Source organism: Jaculus jaculus, chromosome 1, assembly GCF_020740685.1.
Source record: "Jaculus jaculus isolate mJacJac1 chromosome 1, mJacJac1.mat.Y.cur, whole genome shotgun sequence".
In the NCBI taxonomy this organism is placed as follows: Eukaryota; Metazoa; Chordata; class Mammalia; order Rodentia; family Dipodidae; genus Jaculus; species Jaculus jaculus.
The window spans coordinates 215,099,932-215,122,408 of NC_059102.1; the positions used below are offsets into that span (position 1 = coordinate 215,099,932).

A 22,477-nucleotide genomic window follows, 5' to 3' on the forward strand; every position below is an offset into this window, starting at 1 on the left:
GAGAATTGGTGTGCAGGTGCCTCCGCCACTGCAATCAAACTCCAGGTGTTTATGACACCTAGTGGGCATGTGTGACCTTGTACTTGCCTCACCTTTGTGCATCTGGCTAAAGAGGTATCTGGAGAGTCAAACATGGGTCCTTAGTCATCACAGGCAAAAGCGCCTTAACTGCTAAGCCACCTCTTCAGCACTAATTCTGCATTTCTAAGCACCAGGCTTGTTTATTTGAGATTTATCTTCCTCTACTGCTTCATTCTAAGGTGAAGCTTTCAAGTTTTGCAGCTCTTGCTTTCTGGGAATAGGTTCTACTTACAGCTGAAAGAATGCAGAAGAAACCTTCAGCTGTTTCTTTCTTTGCTTTCTTTCATAAAAAAACACAAGTTACTTGTATAAGAGTAAAGGGAAAGGGTCATTGTAAGTCAGGGATAGGCCTAGTTATACACATTATACCCTATGCAGCAGCATACTTTCCCTAGACCTATCACAACCACACAGAGGAACTGAGCTTGGGTGAAAACATTGCCTCTGCATTGCACAGCATGGTAAATGTCAGCTATCATAATGGGAGTAGATAAGAAGGATGAGGGCCATAATATACTGAGCTCTTAAATTATGCTAGGCATTTAAAATATATGAATGCATCCAATTCTTGTAACAATTTCTTGATATAGAAATCCTTAACCTTTCATAGCAGAGTACTATAGATTGAGGAATAATAAAGTAACATACAAAGTCATACAGTCTATGTGGCAGGATTGAAAAACAGCTGTGCTTGCCTCTTGTCTGAACTCCTCTCTTCACTATGCCAGCTGAACCTAGGACATTTCTTTGTCATTTGGACTTTCTGATTTAGTTCAAGTCAAGACTTTATTTCATCAACTGGTGAATTAGTTTTCACATCTCTTATAAATATTCATAAACCACTCACTTAGAAAGAGGTTATGATGACATTTTTTTTAATCCTGCAAACCAGATGGTTCTCCAGTTTGACTCACTTCTCTTGGAAATGCCAAGATTGTGTTTGCTTTTATAACAGAGATTATCTAAGTAATCATAATGATAGCTATCTTACAGAAACAGGGTATGATCCAGAAACTGTTGTGTGCTGCTCCCCAGCCTCTGAACGTATTGGAGGTAACCTGCTTCGGGCAGTTTGAAGGACTGGGGAAGAAACATGGTCGATGCCAGTTTGCCTGTAAACACAACAGCATACAACTTAACACCCAAGTACAGAGAGAAAACAGGACAATTTGAGCTACTGATCACAACTGTTTCCAAAACATCTATCATGCACAGCAAGCAAAAATTTCTAAAAATAAATAGGTAGTCAGGACTCTCAGCTCCACTCACATTGACCTTGTCTAGCAATGACTTCAATCAGCATTTACTGAGTGAGCAGCCACTCTATGGAATAGGTAGAACACAGAAGAAATTAAAGACATGGTACCTGGGAAGTTATTCAAAACAAATGTTTAGATAGCAATGCCCTACAGTATATAATAAATGCTTTGGTATAGGATCTTAAATATAAATAATACAAATATTTAGGAAATGGATGAATCAATGAAGGATACAACTTAAATAAAAATAAAACATAAAACACAAAAGATAAAAGTACAGAACCTAAATAAGGAAAATGACAAAACTTTATGTAAGTTCACAAAAATGTGATGTGGAATTAGAAGCCAGAAAACAGTCTTTGATGAGAAGCTACCAGTATCATGAAGATTTCCTGTATATATATTTTTTTCTTCTTTCTCTCTACATATATATTATATGCATATATTATATATGTAGAGAGAGAGAGAAGAAAAAATATATATTTACAGAGTGCAGGAAATATATATATATATGTTTGTTTGTTTGTTTGTTTGTTTTGTTTGTTTTTTAGGTAGGGTCTCATTCTAGCCCAGGCTGACCTTGAGCTCACTTTGTGGTCCTAGGCTGGCCTCAAACTCAGAGCAAGCTGATTACCTCTGCTACTTGAGTGCTGGGACTAAAGACATGCACCAGCATGCCTGGATATTTCTTGCATTTTTTAAAAAAGAATTTAATGCCATGATGGGCAATGTAATACTTTTTAAGTTTGACATTGACACACTGATTGTGAAGTTTATGTGTCGTGGAAGGGGGTAAAAGAAAATCATAAGTAAAGAGTAATAATGGCAGGAGAGTGTTTTTTCTGACAATAATATTCAAAAATAAAAATTTCTGGGTTTTGCATAATAATATATATCATAGAAATATTTTGATTTCATTTATTTATTAGTAGTAAAGTTATGAAATTTTGAACAAATTCAATTTTTGACCTATAAACCTGTCAGTTTTTAAAACAGTATGTATAGTACTCAAAGTTGGAGGCTACAGGGGAAGAAATAGTTTCCTGTTCTGGTAGTGGGGGTATAAATTGTCACAGCCATCCTGGGAAGCACTATGGCAAAATATTTCAAGAATCTTAAAAATATTTATATCCTTTGGTTTGGTAGTTTTCTTTCAAGTTAAATACAACTAAGAAACAATTTATAGACATCCTTAAGATTAATTCAAAACAAGGTTCATAGTTCATCTCAAAGTGAAAATACAAAAAAGTGAAAAGGTTCACTAATAGGAAGTAATTAATAAATTATTTTAACCACACCCTTTTGCTGATTATTAAAACCATGCTTTCAAAATTAAAATATCTAAGCCGGGCATGGTGGTGCACACCTTTAATCCCAGCATTCGGGAGGCAGAGGTAGGAGGATTGCCATGAGTTCTAGGCCACCCTGAGACTCCATAGTGAATTCCAGGTCAGCCTGGGCTTGAGTGAGACCATACCTCGAAAAAACAAACAAACAAAAATATGATAATTTTGAAATACACTTATTATAATGTTAAATGAAAAAGTATTCCATTATACAGTGGAAAAATAATTGTAGTGTTAGGGAAAAACACAATAGGATGAAAACAAAAATTTAATCCAATAAAATTAATACAAATTTCACCAATGGTTGTGATTTAAGTGATGCTTGATTTCTACTTTTTAATTTTTTTCTATTTTTCAAAATATTGCATTTATTTATTTTGAAGAAGAGAGACAGAGAAGACAGAGACAAAGAGAAAGAGAAAGGGTGCACCAGGACCTCTAGCCATTCCCAATCAACTCCACATGCTTGCACCACTTTGTGCATCTGGCCTTATGCGGATACTAGTAAACAGAACCTGGGTCATTAGGCACTGGAGGCAAGTACCTTAACTACTGATCCTTCTTCTCCAGCCCCTTGATTTCCGTTTTTGATGTCACATTCTATAATCAACTTTTATTGTTGTGACAATTAGGAGAGAAATGTTAGCTCAGTAGTAAGGCTTTTTACCAATGTTTTGCATGTTTCCTAGTATGGCTGCACACTCAGTAAATGCAGACTGACAGTCACCTTTAAACGAAGTTCCTGTGGGTGGAGCCTGTAGTTCTGGCTTCATATTTGTTCTCTCTAATGGAATGGAGATCTGGATTCAATATTCAGTACCACAAAAAGGTGGGGGAAGGGGAGGAAAAGGAAGGAGAGGGGAGAATGGAGAGGAGTGATGAATGGCCAGAGAGGAAAGAGAAATGGGGAGAGCAAAGGGCATGGGAGAGAAAAGGAAAGCAGAAGCTAGTCATAAAATATGGGAAGAAAGAGGATGAAGAGTCTGCAGAAAGGTAAGGTTGCTTAGAATCACGGGAAGGGAAAAGTGAGTAGTTCTATATTCTCAAAGGATGAGATTGCCCCCAGAGGGATCAAAACTGATTCTTATGCATAAGGCAGTGCTAGCAATACTAATATATAGCTTCTCTGTGGTGTTAAAATTTCATAGGAGCACAATTAGTGAAAAAATTGTCCAAATGTTGGGCCCTGAGGGGCCCAAGCATGAGGCCTAGTGGAACTTCCTGAGCCTAGCTAAAGTTTGGCGACCTGTCGCTGGCCAGCTAGGACTCAGCAAGATGCCTAATGGCTTCTGGCCTGCTACTTCCGCATAGCAATTGTAATTATCATTTCAATAGTTACAGTTTACTATTGGCCCTTACCTCTCCCCATCCCCATTCTAAAATCCCCACCTTTGTCCCCAACATGATACAGACAATGGCTCATAGCAATAAAGCGAGTTTTTTCTGTGAGTTCCTGCATTGAAAAGACTCCCGACTCAGCGTGGTTTTTCGCCGGTGGCCAGGAGAGGTCTGAGTCCTCCAACGCTCATCATTCCCTCAACCCCTAGGGAGGAACCAGCAGGCCTGGTCCTTCCCTCAGCACTACCTGCCTGGGGAGGAGCCTGGCAATCTGATGCCCAACGTGGGGCTCTGGGAACCCAGCAGACTAGTGCCCCGTGAGAGGCAGTCGATGAGGAGGTAATCGGTGTATGTGTGCAGGTGAGCGTACCCTCATGAATTATGAGACAGTCTTCATATTTAGTGCACTGAACTTTGCTTCTATAACCTGTACTTACTTGTCGCCATCTCTTCATTCCCTTTCTCTTTCCTTTCACCTTGGGTTCATTGGCAGCTTTTGTATTTCTGAATGGGGCCTAGCAAGCTGCATCTGCGGCTTTTGTATTTCTAAAGGCTTCTCCCTCTCTCTCTCTCTCTCTCTCTCTCTCTGTACTTGGGCCTGTGAAGGTAGGCCAGTTTTTCTGCCAATATAGAACTTCCCCTGGATCTGTAAGCTTCAGTAAATATTCCTTCCTTCCTCCATAACTGTACCTGGTATGGAAGTTTATCTCAGCAAACCTAAAGCTGTCTAATGAGCTGAGATGAACCTGACCATGTAGATGTTCATCTTTTAGAACCTTTGTTTTAAAAAATTAGGCATGGACTTGGTGCCTACAACTGAAGGTGTCTTCTGGAGTGGTAAGCCAAATTTTATGGACTATTCAGATAAAAGGTTAAAAATTGTAAGTACAGACAACATTAAACTGGCTTATAAGCTTTCTAAGAGAAAAAAAAAAAAAAAAACTACAGGGAACTTCATTGGAATTGGGCTACTGGCATAAGGGCTGGCTGCGTCCTGCTGCCCAGGCCCAGAGAGTTTAATCAAGGTTAAATTTGTAATAGACTGATATGCTTAGCTAGAGATATTGGATTAAGCGATTTAAAATTTGTTTTTTTGTTTTGGTTTCTCAAGGTAGGGTTTAACTCTGGCCCAGGCTGACCTGGAATTCCCTATGGAGCCTCAAGGTAGCCTAAAACTCATGGTAATCCTTCCTCCTACCTCCACCTCCAGAGTGCTGGGATTAAAGGCATACACCACCACGCCCAGCTGAGACTAAGATTTTAAGCTATAAAACCTCAAGCACGTTAAAATTACAGGCACAAAGACTAATTTTAGGTTATGTTGGTTCAGTTTACATTGTTTTAGTCTCTCCTTGCTATGCCTTATACCAGTTAAAAATGTTTACTGTGTGCCTTGATGTTAAAAGTGTTTAACTTGTTTAATTTTACAAATCTTAATATCTTAAATTGGTCAAGACTGTGGGGACCTTTAAAATTAAACTGAGTACAATTTATAATATATGATAGTTATAAATCTATTGGGAGCTAGGGATGGAATTTGGTAATTTAAATAGATGGCCCCCCTCCTGGAAGCTTGTGCCCAACCCTCCCCTACTGGAAAATGGCAGGCAATCCTCTTTGGACTGATCCAGGTGAGGACAGGGAAGAAGTCCACCCTCTCGAGGTGACTGGGCTCACTGACCTTTTCCCGTGCCTATTGGGCATTGGCACATGCCGGGAAAAATCTAAACATGCCATTAGTCATATGCTCCAATGTTTCACCACTCTCAAGCTGCCTGATCAAATTAAAACAGATAATGGCCTTTACTTCATAAACAAGGCCTTTATAGATTTTCTCCAGACCTGAAAAATCTCACATTCATAGGCATCCCATACAACCCCTGGGGCCAGGCTATCGTTAAAAAATATAATCAAACTCTCAAATCTCAATTACAAAAACAAAAGGGAGAATCCTTACCCCCACATGACCAACTAAAAATGCCATTATTTACCCTAAATATTTTATGTATGATAGTTATAAATCTATTAGACTCCAGGGGTGAAATGTGGTAATTTAAGTAAATGACCCCCAATATATTCAATTGTTTATCTTAAGGTGTAATGGTGGGTTTCAGATTTCAATCTAAAAATATACAAACTGTGCCTAACAGGAGATCCTAAAGTGTGCTGTGACATTTGGCTTTAAGCTTGTACTTTTAATGTCTAACTATTTTTTATACTCACAGCTTTAAAGTAGCTCCTGAGAAAGTTCAGACTGTACCTCTTTTTGAGATCTTGGGCTTGATCCTTACCCTAGATACAGTTTCACCTGTTAGACACTCTATATACTAGGGTTAAAAGTTAAAACTCATTTGGAGTGTCATGTAGATTTTCAATGGATTTATATTACTTCTAAACAATACATTCAGAAATTTTATCTATACAAAATAATCATCTTACTTTTAATGCAGCTAAAGCTGCTGATGACTTAATATCTGCTTTTAAGTCTGCCTTGCCTAGATAGAATTCTCTCACTTCTTAGATAGGAAGCTTTGCTGCTACAGGTGTTTGTCTTTTACTCATTCTGTGTCTGCTGCTGCCCATACTTGTTAAATGTCTTTTAAGATCCTTTATGGATATCTGTACAGAAGTACATAGAATACAGCTACAGACCAACCCCAGCTTCCTGAGACATTATCTTCAAGCCCCTGCAGAGGCTGGTAGTCAAAGACAGGTAAGATTCTCTCGAGTTAGGTCAACCTAAGACAGGGCATGAATGATGTAATTCATGTAACGATGACAGGTAAGGCCTAAATATCGTAGAGAACAACCTAAGACAGGCATAGTCTTTCTACACTGAGGCCCGGAGGGGCCTGGTTCATAAAAAAATAATAATAATAAATAGAAAAGGGGAAATTGTCTAAAACCATTTGGCTGGCCTTGTATCCATAGCTCTTGGTCATTTGACAGCAAGACTTTAACACCTACATGTAAACAAGATTATACACATTCAGTGTTACTGATAAGAACAGGCCATTCCTTAATATTTATATTTATATTACTAAGATCTAAGGGTTTGTTTGTTTCCCAACCTTAGGGTAATCTTTTATACTGAGAAGTAATTAAAGTACAAAAACTCTGTAACAGAAAGGAGTTTTTTGATAGAAACTTATGTAAAGCTCATGTAATTTTTGTCCATGGAAAAACTTTATAAAAAGAAAAAAACCCCATATGGGTATCAGTGAGAGACCTAAAATATTTGTCCCAACAAGGGGACACTGACAATCACTTCTCTAGGGAGTGTCCCACCCATGAGGACTGTTCCTAAAATGGTCCTTAACCCTGCTAAACTAAATAACTCCCTCCCTTGAGGAGGATTGCTGGCTTTGCCTCTGATCTGGGCGTCTCCGGCTGTCTGCAGTACAATTGCCCATATGACCTTAAAAAATTGCTCAGCCACCTTCCCCATCCCCGTCCATCTTTTCCCAATGTTTCCTCTGAAACTTGCATTTGGGTTCCGCCTTCCCCTAATAATTCCAATATAGATGTGGGATACATTCATCCTTCCTTCTGTACTTGTAACACAACTGAGCCCAATGCTCAACGCTGCCCACCTTCTGGAATGGTTTATGTTTGTGGAGGCAGGATGGCCTATAACTTTCTGCCCACCAATTGGATGGGCCTTTGTGCCCCAGCCACCTTAATCCCAGATGTAGGTATCATTCCCGGAAGCTAGATTCCCTGGCTGAGGTAGTCCTACAAAACAGGAGGGGACTAGACCTACTAACGGACGAAAAGGGAGGCATATGTTTGTTTTTGCAGGAAAAATGCCACTCTTATGCCAATAAATCGGGAATCATCCAGGACAAGATTAAGAAGCTCCAGGAAGACTTGGAGAGAAGGCAGTGGGACCTCCAGGACAACCTGTTGTGGACGGGCTTACATAACTTCTTGCCCTACCTCCTCCCTCTACCTGGACCCCTCCTTCTCCTTCTCCTTCTCCTCACTGTTGGGCCTTGTGTAATTAACAAAATTACACAATTTATTCACCAGCGGCTAGAGGCAATAAAACTTCATCAGGTCGAGATATCACAGGCTGGCAACCCAGGAATTAAGTTCCTCAGATGACCCACTACCACCTCCCCTGCCCTCCATGTGACCAATGACGGGTAAGATCCCCAGAGGGGGACAACCTAAGACAGGGGTCATGGGAACTAATGCTCTTACAAAAACAAAAGGGGGAGATTTGGGGCCCTGAAAGGCCCAGGCATGAGGCCTAGTGGAACTTCCTGAGCCTAGCTAAAGTTTGGTGACCTGTCTCTGGCCAGCTAGGACTCAGCAAGATGCATAATGGCTTCTGGCCTGCTACTTCGGCTCAGGAGTTGAAATTACCATTTCAATAGTTACAGTTTACTATTGGCCCTTACCTCTACCCACCGCCTTCCTAAAATCCCCACCTTTGTCCCCAACATGATATAGGCAACAGCTCATAGTAATAAAGCGAGTTTTTTTCTGTGAGTTCCTGCTTCGAAAAGACTCCCGACTCAGTGTGGTTTTTCTCCGGTGGCCAGGAGAGGTCTGGTTCGTCTGACACTCATCATCCCCTCAACCGCTAGGGAGAAACCAGCAGGCCTGGTCCTTTCCTCAGTTACATACTAATAATGAGAAAAATGGCACTAGTCCCCAGAGAGAGGGGTTAAAACATTGAGGGAACAGAATATTGGAGAAAGTCTGTATTTATTTCAGTAGGAAATAAAAATGGTTTTTGGTGCCAGGCTGTTTGTGTATCTCAGTTAGGCTGTTAAAAGGGGAACTGATAGTATCCTATTAACATAAGTATGATACAAAGAAAGCATAAAAGAGGCCACATTGAGAATGGGTGAGCCAAAGATATCTTCCATGAATTACAGAGTAGATCAAACTATAGCTATAAATATCAGTCCCAATTGTTAAAGAGACACTGACCTATAAAAGCTGAAAGTGATGCTATGAATGCATGCTAGAAGTCTAGTTACTAAGTTAGTGCCGGGTAGCTCTCACCCATTGGGGCCCTGGAAGGACCTAATCAGAGCCTTCTAAAGCTTCTCCTCCCTGTCTGTGGAGCCTGTGGCACCTGGGCCAGAAAGTGGATTCCAAAGCCTGGGGTATTCCCAGCTATGCATCCTGGTGCCAGGATCACTGCAAGTATTTCAATCTCTTTCAGTTTATTTCCTCATCTTAGATTTGGGAATTATATAAAAATAAATGTAATTCATTTACTTAGTGCTGATAACAAAGAAAGCAATCAATAAACATAGCTGCAGTTACTAAGATAAGAGCTGCTGACAAGTGAGGGAGTCAGCAGGAAAGCTCCTTTGGGGTTCAGTGATAAAGGAAAAGAACAACAGTTTTCTAGTTAGGTAATGATTTTCATGTTAATTCCCAAGGTTGTGTTTTTGAAACTTCTACAGAGGGTAAAATACTTTTTTTTAGGACAATAAAAACTGATAATTTTCTATGGCTAGGTTTTTACTACTCTGTTTGAATTTACTGATATAGGGGCCTCCTTATGTTGCCTAGGCTGATCTCAAATTCCTGGAATCAAGCAATCCTCTTGCCTCAGCCTTCTGTAGCTGGGACTCGGCATATGCCACATTCCTCAGCCTTATATGCTTTACTGTTTTTAAAGCATTTATATGCATCCCTCATATGTTTTAATGATGGGGATACTTTCTGAGAAATATGTCCCTAGCCAATTCTGTCATAGTGCAAACATCACAGAGTATACCTACACTGTTATGACATGGGAGCCAAAGCAATCTTAGGTTAGCATTGTCATATATTTGGTCTGTACGGGACTGAAACTGAAACACTGTTACACAGGGCATGACTGAGCATTATTTTCCTTAAACTTTCCCATACAAAGTATTTGTGATCTAAAACATTACAGTGAGATTAATCCACAGTCAGCCTACCATCAGTATAATTCCACCTAGCTGCCTGGGCTGCAGATACACTGTCTGAATTTTCATTTTAGTAAACAGCTACATATACTGCAGGAACAAAATTTGTATGAAATACTCAGAAAAATGAACTCATTAGAAGAACACCTATAGAAAAATGCTGAGAGGGGGTTCATTGTCCAACATAAACTCTAATTGGCAAGTGTCCGTGTCCTTTGAGACCTTTAGTTTACCATGAAAGAAACAAGACTTACAGTTTTGTTCCCTTCAGGATTTCGTCACTGCATATGTTAGGGTTTTTTAGTCTCTGGGAATCTGAAGCAAGAGAAGGCAGCCTCCGATGCACAGGTGTTTTCTTGGCAGAAGTCTGCTGTCCCCGGGAATCTGAGATGCGTCCCAGGCGGTGCGGAGCTGAAGAAAATGTACTGGCTCCTACACCAGGTAGTTTGTCATCATGTTCATTCCTGGGGAGGGAAAGCCACTAAGTTACTCAGATCTACATCCACAAGAACAGAAAACAGAATCTTCTGTTTTATGTGCACTGCCTACAGCAGTGCCCAGCACACAGAATACACTCTTCACAGCATTTGCTCAATGTCATTGAAGAATCACCTACTGGGAAAAAAATGACGTAACTTTCTTTAGAATTTAACAGTAAAACCAGAGATTACATTTGTCAGCTACCTTTGCCCTGTTCTCATCTCTTAATCTCATATGCAACAGTGATGACTTTGTGGTACGCACTGGGAGAATCTGTTTCTATTTTGATGTGCTGTCTGTATTCCCTCTGGGACATACTTGGGCACATCTGGTGCATGGGGCTTACCAGTATTTTCACTTTTGCTGCGCTGAAGTGTTTCCAGCAACATTGAAGTGTGTGGGTAATTGTTTCTAAGTACTTACTGGGTTTTGTCTGTAAAATAGATGGGCCTCTGTTGAAGTGGTTTGGCTTGAATTGTCATCACACCATTCAAGTCAGTATAGAAATTGTTGGAGAAGCGATGGACCTGAAAAACAAAAAGCAAATAAAAAACTGTCATTGGCAGTATCTAGTAAGTTACATTTATTGATGCCTGTCAGGAATCTGAAGGAAACAAATAGCTAGTTAAAGGAAAATTTAATAAAGATAGTATCTTAGAAATAAACATAAAATATATGTCATTTTTATAAAACTCTTCTTCATATAAAACAATGTGAAAATCATACGGTGCAGATCAGAGCTCAAAAATACAATACAAAAGTAGCACTTCACACCTTTCAAACAGGAAGAGCGGAGAGGATTTACTATGAAGCTTTGTGCTGGAGAGTACGGCAACGATTAGACCTGCTTCGCGTTGCGCACTGCTCCCTGAACCACAGCCCCACCCATGCCCATCTTGTGAACACTTTCTATTTACCTGCCCTTATGCTAGGTGCATATTCTGCCTCTTTTCTTCATTTTATGTTTAACTAAATTTACCATCAGTCAGGCTTAATATATGCTTACACTACTTTATAAGAGGCATTTCATTTTTCCTGAGTTACACAAAACTTAGGATATAAAGCAACTTAGTAACAAAATATATGGATATATATGAATAGTACCTGATTATAATAAATGCTAATACTTATGAAGTGCCTACTTCATGTTACATAATATACTAAACATCTTAAATCTTTTACTTCTCACAGCTATCAACTATACAGATGATAAAGACAATGACACTGAGATTTTTGTGAAAAAGACTGTTTTGAGTTCATTGACCAAGTGGTATTGACAGCCTCCAAATGTGTATTTGAGCCACTTAGTTATGCTATCAACTGTATGCTTCTCCTTGCATGAGGTTTTTGTCCTTCAACCCGTTTTTATAATGTATTACATTTATAGATTTGCATACATTGAACCATCCCTGCATCTCTGGGATAAAGACTACTTGGTCAGGGTGAATGATCTTTTTGATATACTCTTGTATTCTGTTGGCCAATATTTTGTTGAGAATTTTTGCATCTATGTTCATGAGGGAGATTGGTCTGTAATTTTCTTTTTTTGTTCTATCTTTGCCTGGTTTTGGTATCAGGGTGATGCTGGCCTCATAGAAGGAGTTTGGTAGAATTCCTTCTTTTTCTATTTCCTGGAAAAGCTTAAGAAGCAATGGTGTTAGCTGTTCCTTAAAGGTCTGTTAAAATTCAGCAGTGAATTCACCTGGGCCTGGGCTTTTTATAGTTGGGAGATTATTGATAACTGTTTGGATCTCCATGTTTGTTATAGGTCTATTTAAGTGATTAATCTCAATTTGGTTTAATTTAGGTAGGTCATATAAATCAAGGAAATCATCCATTTCTTCCAGATTTTCATACTTTGTGGAGTATATGCTTTTATAGTATGTCCCTATGATTTTTTGAATTTCTCTGGAATCTATTGTGATGTAACATTTTTCATCTCTGATTTTATTAATTTGTGTCTCTTCTCTCTTTGTTTTGGTCAGATTTGCTAAGGGTTTATCAATCTTGTTTATCCTTTCAAAGAACCAACTCTTTGTTTCATTAATTCTTTGGATTGTTTTGGTTTTTTTTTGTTGTTGTTGTTTGTTTCTATTTCATTAATTTCTACTCTAATCTTTATTATTTCTTCCCGTCTACTGATTTTTGGTTTGCCTTGTTCTTCTTTTTCCAAGGCTTTAAAGTGGAGCATTAGGTCGTTTACTTGCGACCTTTCTAATTTCTTAATATAGGCACTTAAGGCTATAAATTTACCTCTTAGAACTGCCTTCATTGTGTCCCAGAGATTTCGGTATGTTGTGTTCTCATTATCGTTTGACTTTATAATTTTTTTGATTTACTTCTTGATTTCTTCATTGACCCATTCATCATTTAGTAAGAGTATTGTCTAGTTTCCATGATTTTGTGTATACTCTATAGCCTTTCCTGCTACTGATCTGTAGTTTAATTCCATTGTGGTCAGGTAGAATGCAAGGAATTATTTCAATTTTCCTGAATTTGTTAAGATTTGCTTTGTGTCCTAATATATGGTCTATTTTAGAGAATGTTCCATGTGCTGCTGAAAAGAATGTATATTCTGCAGCCTTTGGATGAAATGTCCTGTATATATCTGTTAGGTCCATTCCTTCTATGACCTCATTTAGTCCAGATACCTCTCTGTTTATTTTTTCCCAGGATGACCAGTCAATTGATGAGAGTGGGGTGTTGAAGTCACCCACCACCACTGTGTTTGGTGTTATCTGTGACCTTAGTTCTAATAGTGTTTGTTTGATGAATTTGGGAGCCCCCATGTTAGGTGCATATATGTTTAGGATTGTAATGTCCTCCTGTTGGAGTGTGCCCTTAATCAATATAAAGTGACCTTCCTTATCTTTCTTGACTAACGTTGGACTGAAGTCTACCTTGTCAGATATTAGGATAGCAACCCCTGCTTGTTTTCTAAGCCCATTTGCTTGAAACACCGTCTTCTGACCTTTCACCCTAAGATAATGTCTATCCTTTGTAGAAAGGTGAGTTTCTTGGAGACAACAAATTGTAGGATCCTACTTTTTAACCCAGTCTGCAAACCTATGTCTTTTCATTGGGGCATTGAGGCCGTTGATATTAGGAGATATTATTGAAAGGTGAGTATTTATGTTTGCCTTTTTTTTTTTTTTTTTGTGGTTCCGGTTGTACCTGTGCTCTCTTGTGTTAACTAGTATTTGAGTATTGCTTGTTTTTTCTAGGTTCCTTATATGTGTGCTTTTCCTTTTCTTCAGCATGGAGGATTCTATCAAGTATTTTCTGTAGAGCTGGTTTTGTCTTCAAATACTCCTTTAACCTTCTTTTGTCATGGAATGTCCTTATTTCTCCATCTATTTGAATGGATAGCTTTGCAGGATAAAGTAACCTTGGTTGTCAGTTGTTATCTTTCAGAACTTGGAATATATCACCCCAAGCCCTTCTGGCTTTTAAAGTTTGTGTTGAGTAATCTGCTGTAATCCTATGGGCTTGCTTGTGTAGGTAACTTGATTTTTCTCTCTAACTGCTTTCAATATATTTTCTTTGGTTTGTGTGTTTGGAAGTTTGATTATAGTATGGCAAGGAGAGGTTCTTTCCAGGTTTTGTCTGGCTGGGGTTCTAAAGGCTTCCTGTATCTGTATTGGCACCTCTTTCCCAATTTGGGGGAAGTTTTCTTCTATGATTTTGTGGAAGACACCTACTGTGCCTTGGAGTGGAATTCTTCTCCTTCTACTATGCCCTGAATTCTTATATTTGATCTTTTCATAGTGTCCCGAATATCTTGAAATTCACACTCATACTTTTCTATAAGTTTGTCTTTCTCTTTGTTGGACTGTATTAGATCTGCCACCTGGACTTTCTTCTAGCTTAGATATTTTGTCCTCTCCTTCACCCATTCTACTGGTGAGATTTTCTACAGAGTTTTTTTATTTCATTAACTGTGTTCTTCGTTGCTAGTAATTCTGACTGGTTTTTCTTTATTATTTCTATTTCCTTATATGTCTTGTATTGCCTTCTTTATTTCATGAAATTGGTGTCCTGCGTCTTCTTTGATTCCTTTGATTTCCTCTTTGAGTTCCTCTTTGACTCCTTTAATTTTTTCTCTGACTTCTTTGAACATATTTACAATCATTCTTTTGAAATCTTTCTCAGGCATTTCCTCTAACTCGTTCTCACTGGAGGTCATTTCTGATGCATTAATACTTTTAGATGGACTTATATCATCTTGTTTTTTAGTGTTTCTTGTGTTATAATGTATATATTTTTGCATCTTGTATTAAGTTAATGCTTGGATTTTCTAGCTAGCTGGGTATTCTTAGCTGTATCAATTGATTTGATGTTTTATATTTTCAGGGTAGGAGCTTAAGGTGTTAGGTGTGGCTCTTAAGACTCTGAAAGTATCTACAAATGTGCTCCTAGGGGTTGAGTTTTCCTGCAATGGGAGTATTCAAGTAGGCTGAGTGGAATAAAATACAGGGAGATTCTAAAAGTTAACTAAACACTGTACACATTCAATCAAAAACAGCCCCACGTAGGTATGCAAGAGTAGTTATTATAACAACCAGATCCTCTATCAACAAAGAGGTTATGATTTCTGGTCTGTTGGGGGATCCAAGTCAGCTTGTGACCCAGTGAGACCTTCCCTGGTGCAATCCCAGTTACCTTGGATGATTTTGGTCTCAGTCAAGTTGCTGTTTGGGTCATCAGGCTGCTGTTCTGATTTCTCCAGCTGGGCACTGGCTTTTCATGAGGGGCAAACCGAGCCTGGCAACTGTGGCCCTGCTGATTAACCCCCCCCCGCTGCTGGAACTGCTGCTGCTAAAGCTGCCTTTTCTGGGTCTGTTGCTGCTGCTGAAGCTGATGCTGCTGGGCCCACTGCTGCTGTTGCCTCGGCTGCTGCTGTTGTAGTTGCCACTGTTGGAGCCACTGCTGCTGCTGAAGCTGCTGCTGTTGGGTCCACTGCCACTGCTGCCACTGAAGCTGCTGCTGCAGGGTCTGCCGCTGCTGCCGCTACTGGGTCTGCTGTTGCTGGGGCCACTATTACCTGTGCCAGAGCCGCTGATGTTGCTGCCGGACTCTGCTCCTGCTTGGGTCCCACTGTCAGCTCTAGTTGGTGTGCCCAGTCCCAGGACCGCTGCTCTGTTTGCTGGAGCTGGGCACAGGCGGTGGGGGAAGGGGAGGGAGCTGTAGCTGCTCTAGTTCTCTCACTGCTCCACGTGTTCTTCTACCTCGCGGTCTGCTCCTCTATTGCTCACTGCCACTGTCCCTTTACATTTCTTGAGTTGCGGAGACCTCTGGTGTGAGTGGAAGCTCCCGCACCTGGCTTTTCCTGTGGCTGGAGCCGAGTCTGGCAGCTTTCTAGTGCGCCCCCACCACCGCAGTTGGCGGAGCTGCTGGAGTCGCTTTTGCCAGCCTGTGCGGGCTCTGGATGCTCTGGATCTCTTCTACTTCTCCGCTGCTGCTTCAATTTCTTATACACCTCACTTTTTAGTAAAAGTGTGTATTTTGCTGAGGTTTTTTGGTCTTTTTCCCCCCTAGGCTGCTTTGGAGTGGTACTTACGCCACCATCTTAACTGGAAGTCCCCGCATGTGTATGTTTGATATGGCCTGGTTCCAACTAAATTGGGGCTTTGAATTTGGTGTCCCCCATAAACTCATGTTCTGAATGCTTGGTCCCCAGCTGATGGCATATTATGAAGATAGAACCTGGCTGCAGGAAGTATGTTGTTGAGGGCTGGCTTAAGGGTATTATGGCCAGCTCCCCTTGTCAGAAATTGGCTCACTCTCCTGCTATTGTTTTCTACTTGTTGTGGCAGAGGTGATATCCAGTCTCTGCTCATGCCATGCTTTCCCTGCCATCATGAAGCTTCCCCTCATGACTATATGTCAAAATAAAAGCTTTCCTCCCATCAGCTGCTTTTGGTCAAGTAAAGAGTGCTTCATCCCAGCAATGAGAAGTAAGTACAGCAAGGTGGATAGCTCTCATGCAAGAATCCCATCTGATTGTTTTTTATCTGCTTCCTCCACAAGATAGGCTGTGGGAAATAATAATGTCTAGACTTCTTGCTACCCTGAAGACTTCCAGTGAACAATTCCATTCTTTCTAGCCTCATCTTCTATTAAATCATTGAATAAGAACTGAAGTCTAGAAAACTGTATTGAGTACTTCCTATAGGCCAGATTCTATATTAAGAATTTTGACATATTTCTGGGAGTTGATCCTTAGAATAACCTTAGACATAATTATCCTTATCACATATGGAGACTATGGTACAGAAAAGTAAACATATCCAAAATAATATTACACATTAACCTCATGGCTCCAAACCCCCTGCTTTTGCCAGCATGGCCTACTGTTCCCAGAATTCCATCCTTTAAGCCTTTAATCTAAACACTGAGCTCCAAATATATCTATTGCTCAGTGCCACACCTTTGTCTGGCACAACCAGAACTGTCACCCACAGAAGCCCTGTTCGTTTCTTCACGTTTCTGCTCAGATTTCACCACCAAAGCAAAAGATGATCCTTACCATCTACTCAGAGCAAATCCAGCTCTCCTTGATTCTTCAGTGCTTTTATTATTTATTTATTTGTTTGTTCATTTGTTTGTTTGAACATCCCTCTCAAAACATATTGTATCTGACTTTATGTTATAATTGTTTCGGTAGTTCAGGGACTATGTTTTATTCATTTATATCTCCTCAAACCATCTGACCTGATATATTTAATATAAGCAGTAAATGTTCAGCAAACATCAGGTTTACTGCTTGATGCTGCTGTCACTTTAGTTGAAGGAAAAGGGGCCATCTGTAATTTTCAATGTGGCCAGAAATTTAAGCAAAATTTTTTTTTTGTCCCAAAATATAGAAAACAGTTTCACATTTAAGGAAGGATTTGGATGTCCCTTAGAGAATGTGGTGATTCTATTAAACTGCATGAAACAATCATTTCATTTGATAGACACCAAAATATCTGAATAACAGAATCAAACAAAACAGCTTGCTTGAATGGAAGCAAGAAGCAGAAAAACAAAAAGTAACAGGAGAGACAGAGTGCCAGTACACATACCTGTGGAGGGTTAAGGTGAGAAGCCAGGGACACACTATGAGCTTCAGAACTTCTGGATGGGGGTACACTGGAAATAGCAGTGCTGAGACGGGAAACAAGTACATGTGGAGATCTAGTCTCAGCTAGTTTTAATTTTTCTTTCTGTTTTTTTCCTTCCGTGTCAACATAAAAATCAATAAGAAACATCATATTACCCTATATAAATACTTAAAATTCACTCATCAAAGAGAATGTGTGTTATAAGTTATCATGGTTCCATTATAGACATTAATTAGACATTACAGGACAGCAGTAAGCCCCAAGGACAGCTGGCTAGTATGATAACCATTTCAGTGGTTTGTACCAATACAGACTGTAGCAGGTGATGAATATTCTCAGTATTTTACAAAAGCCCACACTTAGTTGGAAAAAGGATAGTATTTAAGGTTAACATGATTATTGCCTTATTGTATCAATAGATTATATTAAACTAGTTACTAATGATGACTATCAACATTTCAGGATTTCTTCCTGCTCAATGCTATAAAAAGTAAGGAAAATTTAGATGTTATAATAAAGGTAAATTAAGTAATTATCAAATTAGCTATGGTGACATTTTGCCTTATTAGAAATATCATGCATAATTGAAAACAAACATCATATTAGTAGAGTTAGTTTTTTTGCAACAATAGAAAATGACTTTTTTCTTATATAGTTGATTTTGAGAATGCATATGCTTTATTTATTTATTTGAAAGAGAAAGAGGCAGAGAGAGAGACAGAATGGGCATGCCAGAGCCTCTAGCCAACTCAAACTCCAGACACATGTACTACCTTGTGCATCTGGCTTTACATGGATACTGGGGAATTGAACCTGGATCCTTTGGCTTTACTGCCAAGCACCTTAGCTGCTAAGCCATCTCTCCAGCCCCTGTATCATTTTTATAGTTCACCCAAGAATAACATCCATTTTATGTGATTAAAGGTTGTCTGCAAATAGGGCTGGAAGGATGGCTTAACAGTTAAGGCACTTGCCTACAAAACCAAAGGATCCAGGTTTGATTCCCCAGGACCCATATTAGCCAGATGCACAAGGGCTACACACATCTGGAGTTCCTTTGCAGGGGCTGGAGGCCATGATGTGCCTATATTCATTCATCCCCCCCCCCTCCTCTCTCTCTCTCTCTCTCAAATAAATAAAATAAAAATTTTTAAAAAGATTGTTTGGCAATAAAGGCAGACTATCTCTTTGTCAGAGGATCAGGTTCTGGGACTAGCCTAGCTATAATAAAAGCAAGCCCTAAGTCACAGTGATCTTTGTTATTCATTTCAAGTTGTCAAATTCTATAGTTCAGTACCTGTGAGTGCAGATCTCCAGGTTTTCCTGGTGAGTTCATCCAGGGCTTCTATCACAATGGTCCAGACATGGTCAAACACTTCTGCTGCCACAGCATCTCTGATACAGTCATGAGGGGAAATGGGAGGAAGTCCATATTTATGCCACCTCTTGCCATGGTGGGTTGGGTTTTGTTCAAGATGGTCATCACCACTAAGGATAAAAACCTCTTGTTATCACTAAAATATCCCTGGTGAAGGCTGAATTTTTTTTTATTGTTGAGGTATGGTTTCACTCTAGGCCAGGATGACTTGGAATTCCTTGTATAGTCTCAGAGTGGCCTTGAACTCATGGTTGATCCTCCTACCTCTGCCTCTCAAGTGTTGGGATTAAAGGCATGTGCCACCACACCCAGCTGAAATAATTTTCTATCTATATGCCAATCAATGCATTATTTGTACATCATGCAAGCATGCACATACTTATATATGTATTTATAAACACAAGGTTCTTTTTAATCAGTTGTATTTTCAACTATATACAAATGTTACTTGCTAATTATACTTGAACATAGCTGGGACAAGCAAAAGCAACTCAGCTTCATTGATCTGCCTTTAGTTTAGTCCTTATTTCTTCTCTACTCTCTGCTATTTTCTTCTATTTTTCATGTTTACCATTAGTTTACTGAAGGTCTTTATTTTTAATTGCAGGCACTCATTGCTGTGAATGACTCTTTTAGAACAACTTATTGTAGTTCATAAGTGTTGCTATGCTCAGCACCCATTTTCATTTGTCTTGAAGCAAATCTATTATTCATGACTATGTTGCTTACTTTCTATTTATTGAAGAGTTTTCTAGTTTTTTTCCTGTTACCCAATATTGTTGTAAGAAAAAAATGCCTAATGTGATACAATCTTCTTACATTTGTTAAGACTTGTTTTAGCACCTGGTTACTTATATATATATGTGTATATATTATATATATATGTATGTATATATTGAGGTAGGGTCTTACTCCAGCCAAGGCTGATCTGGAGCTCACTCTGTAATGCAAGGCTGGCCTTGAACTCACATCTTTGGCTCATAAATGCTGGGATTAAAGGCATGCACCACCATGCCTGGCAACATAAAGAGAATTTTTGTGGCACAATATTTGTAGTTGTTCAAAAACAAAATATGCATTTAGCACAGAGACTAGAACTTCCTCTGCCCTTCAGGCAACTAAGTGTAGGGAACATGAAGTTCCTGGCTCTGCGGCCCTTCTCTGTTGCAACAAGCCAGCTGGGTGAAGCTCTTGCTTTCTCTCTGTGCCATTTTGTCAGGAAGAAAGGGAAGCCCTGCTCTACATTTACACTTCCTTTTTTAAGAATCTAAAACCATTAGAGTATATATTTCTTTCAAAAGAATTGGAATTACTTTCCTAAGTAAAAAACATACAAGGGCTGGAGAGATGGCTTAGCAGTTAAGCGCTTGCCTGTGAAGCCTAAGGACCCCGGTTCAAGGCTCGGTTCCCCAGGTCCCACGTTAGCCAGATGCACAAGGGGGCGCACGCATCTGGAGTTCGTTTGCAGAGGCTGGAAGCCCTGGCATGCCCATTCTCTCTCTCTCCCTCTATCTGTCTTTCTCTCTGTGTCTGTTGCTCTCAAATAAATAAATAAATAAATAATTTTAAAAAACCATACAAAATACTAAATGAAAATATAATAAAAGAACTGCCATAATGTTCCAACTTGTGGCTCTAGCAATCTTTCTGCCCCCTCACAGAGACACTGCCTCGTCCCCATAACTGATGGCTACCTCCACAGTGCACAAACCACAATGCACAACAAGGAGGGTCCCTTCAGAGGAGGGAGGACAGGGAGGAGGCTAATGATGGCTAAACAACATGGCTGTTTACACACTGAGTATGTTCACAACTAATAAAGAAAAAGAAAAATAAATAAGTAAAAGAACTGCCAGATGAATTACTATTAAGCTATAAGATCAATGTCAAATAAAATTCAGTTTACTCCTCCTTTCTGTCAAAAGCAAAATATTCTTCAACGTTTCCATCCACATGGTACACCTCTTCTTCTAGGGACAAACATGTGCTGTCAGCCATCCCTATGCCAAACGGGCCTGGCAAGATAGAAGCTGATCGTGCTTCGGGGACTATATGAGAGCCAGAGATGTACAACCTGTGGGAAAGAAACAGATTGTACATGGAAATTTGCAGAACATCAAAAAGCAATGGTTCTATGATGAGGATGGACCTCTAAATTATTTACAAAGTATAGATAGAATCTTAAGTAAAAATATTTTCAAATATTACATTCAGCAAAACATTTTAACTCAGGCGTCATTAAGATTTTAAGGACTTCTTAAACCCCTAAACTATTCTATGTAACTAAATAGTCTTCACTGCAATAAGAGGGAAGATTTATCAAGATGTGTTCATGATAAAAGGAAAAGAGCAGAGCTTCATTTCTCCTTCTGGTCATGCTTGAGGCTGAGCATCCATCACACTAGGCAGTATTTCATTTTGCATCACAGTGTCTTTGGAAGAAAAGCTGAAGTTAGCTCCCATGTGCATATGTGTGCATTCCATCATTTTAAATACATGAACATCAAATATGCTTATGCACAAGTCATTCATCTAGGAGCCGAAGCATCTTGTGGAAAACACTTACGTGTCCTTCTCTGAACTCTTGGTAAGCATGTACATCAACTGGAGCCAAAGCTCATGGGAAGGATAACTACAATACAGTTAACAAATATTTTGGGATATAGTGTCTTGAGAAAAGTCTCATGAACTCCAGGCTAGCCTCAAACTCACTAAAAGTAGCTAAAGATTACCCTACACTCCTGATCTCCTGCCTCTAGCCTCTCAAGCATGAGAATGATAGGAGTATACTACCAAACTCAACTATGAATATATAAGTAAGTAAAATATACAAACTTACTCTCTGGTACTGGTGTTAGGGCCAGGAACAGGAGGTAGGGAATTGTGGTGAGCAGAACTAGGCACAGTCCCTTGGAAGTGTTGGATACCTTCATCAGTTGGTGGGATGAGCTGTCTTCCTACTACCCTGCAAGGGGAATGAGGAAGTTAAGAACAATTTTTTATCAGACAAGTTAAAAATGCTTTATAATTTTAAAAATAGGAGGCAATAAAGAGTTTGCAGGACACCATGATGTGCTGTGTTGTATATTGACACATGAGTCACCATGGTGTCAAGAGGAAGAAGCCAGGTTTTGAGAGGCAGGGTGTTTCTGTTTGCAGCAGTATGAGAATATTTCTCCAGCCCCCTCCGCCACTGATTTTGTATGCTTGCTCATTTTACAGAGACAAAACCAATGAATGGCTTAAGAGAGAATGTCAAATGTGGGTTTCTAAGTCAATGCAGGACTTAGAAATAAAAATTCTCTTTCTCTCTGTCCATAATATGTCTGTATACATATATATGTGTATATGTGTGTATATGCATATGTATGCCTAATGAATGAAAATACATAAGTAGATAGACTTGGCTTATATACCTTGCAATCTTCTTTTTCTACCTTCCCAGGAAAAGTCATACCTACAATGGTGATATTCTTCAAGACAGAGGCTTATGGTGGGTTCAAAAATGACTACTTAGTCAAGATGTCATTGCTGCTTTTTAGGGGCAAGGTCTCACTGTGTTACCCAA

General features: G+C 39.4%; 1 protein-coding gene across 4 annotated transcripts in view; it reads right to left on the reverse strand.

Moving 5' to 3' along the window:
* The window catches only part of Fam149a (family with sequence similarity 149 member A), a 73,610-nt gene that overhangs the window by 3,278 nt on the left and 47,855 nt on the right, over window positions 1–22,477 (reverse strand). For 2 of the 4 annotated variants that reach the window (XM_045133121.1, XM_045133105.1), the window contains exons 5-11: window positions 21,749–21,874; window positions 20,816–20,983; window positions 18,829–19,019; window positions 17,493–17,644; window positions 10,849–10,952; window positions 10,200–10,409; window positions 1,073–1,193 (exon numbers count right to left, since the gene is read on the reverse strand). In XM_045133121.1, the coding sequence (XP_044989056.1) occupies window positions 1,073–1,193; window positions 10,200–10,409; window positions 10,849–10,952; window positions 17,493–17,644; window positions 18,829–19,019; window positions 20,816–20,983; window positions 21,749–21,874 (1,072 nt within the window). The remainder of the gene's footprint in view (window positions 1–1,072; window positions 1,194–10,199; window positions 10,410–10,848; window positions 10,953–17,492; window positions 17,645–18,828; window positions 19,020–20,815; window positions 20,984–21,748; window positions 21,875–22,477) is intronic. The other 2 variants (XM_045133109.1, XM_045133113.1) reach the window with 2 other exon arrangements.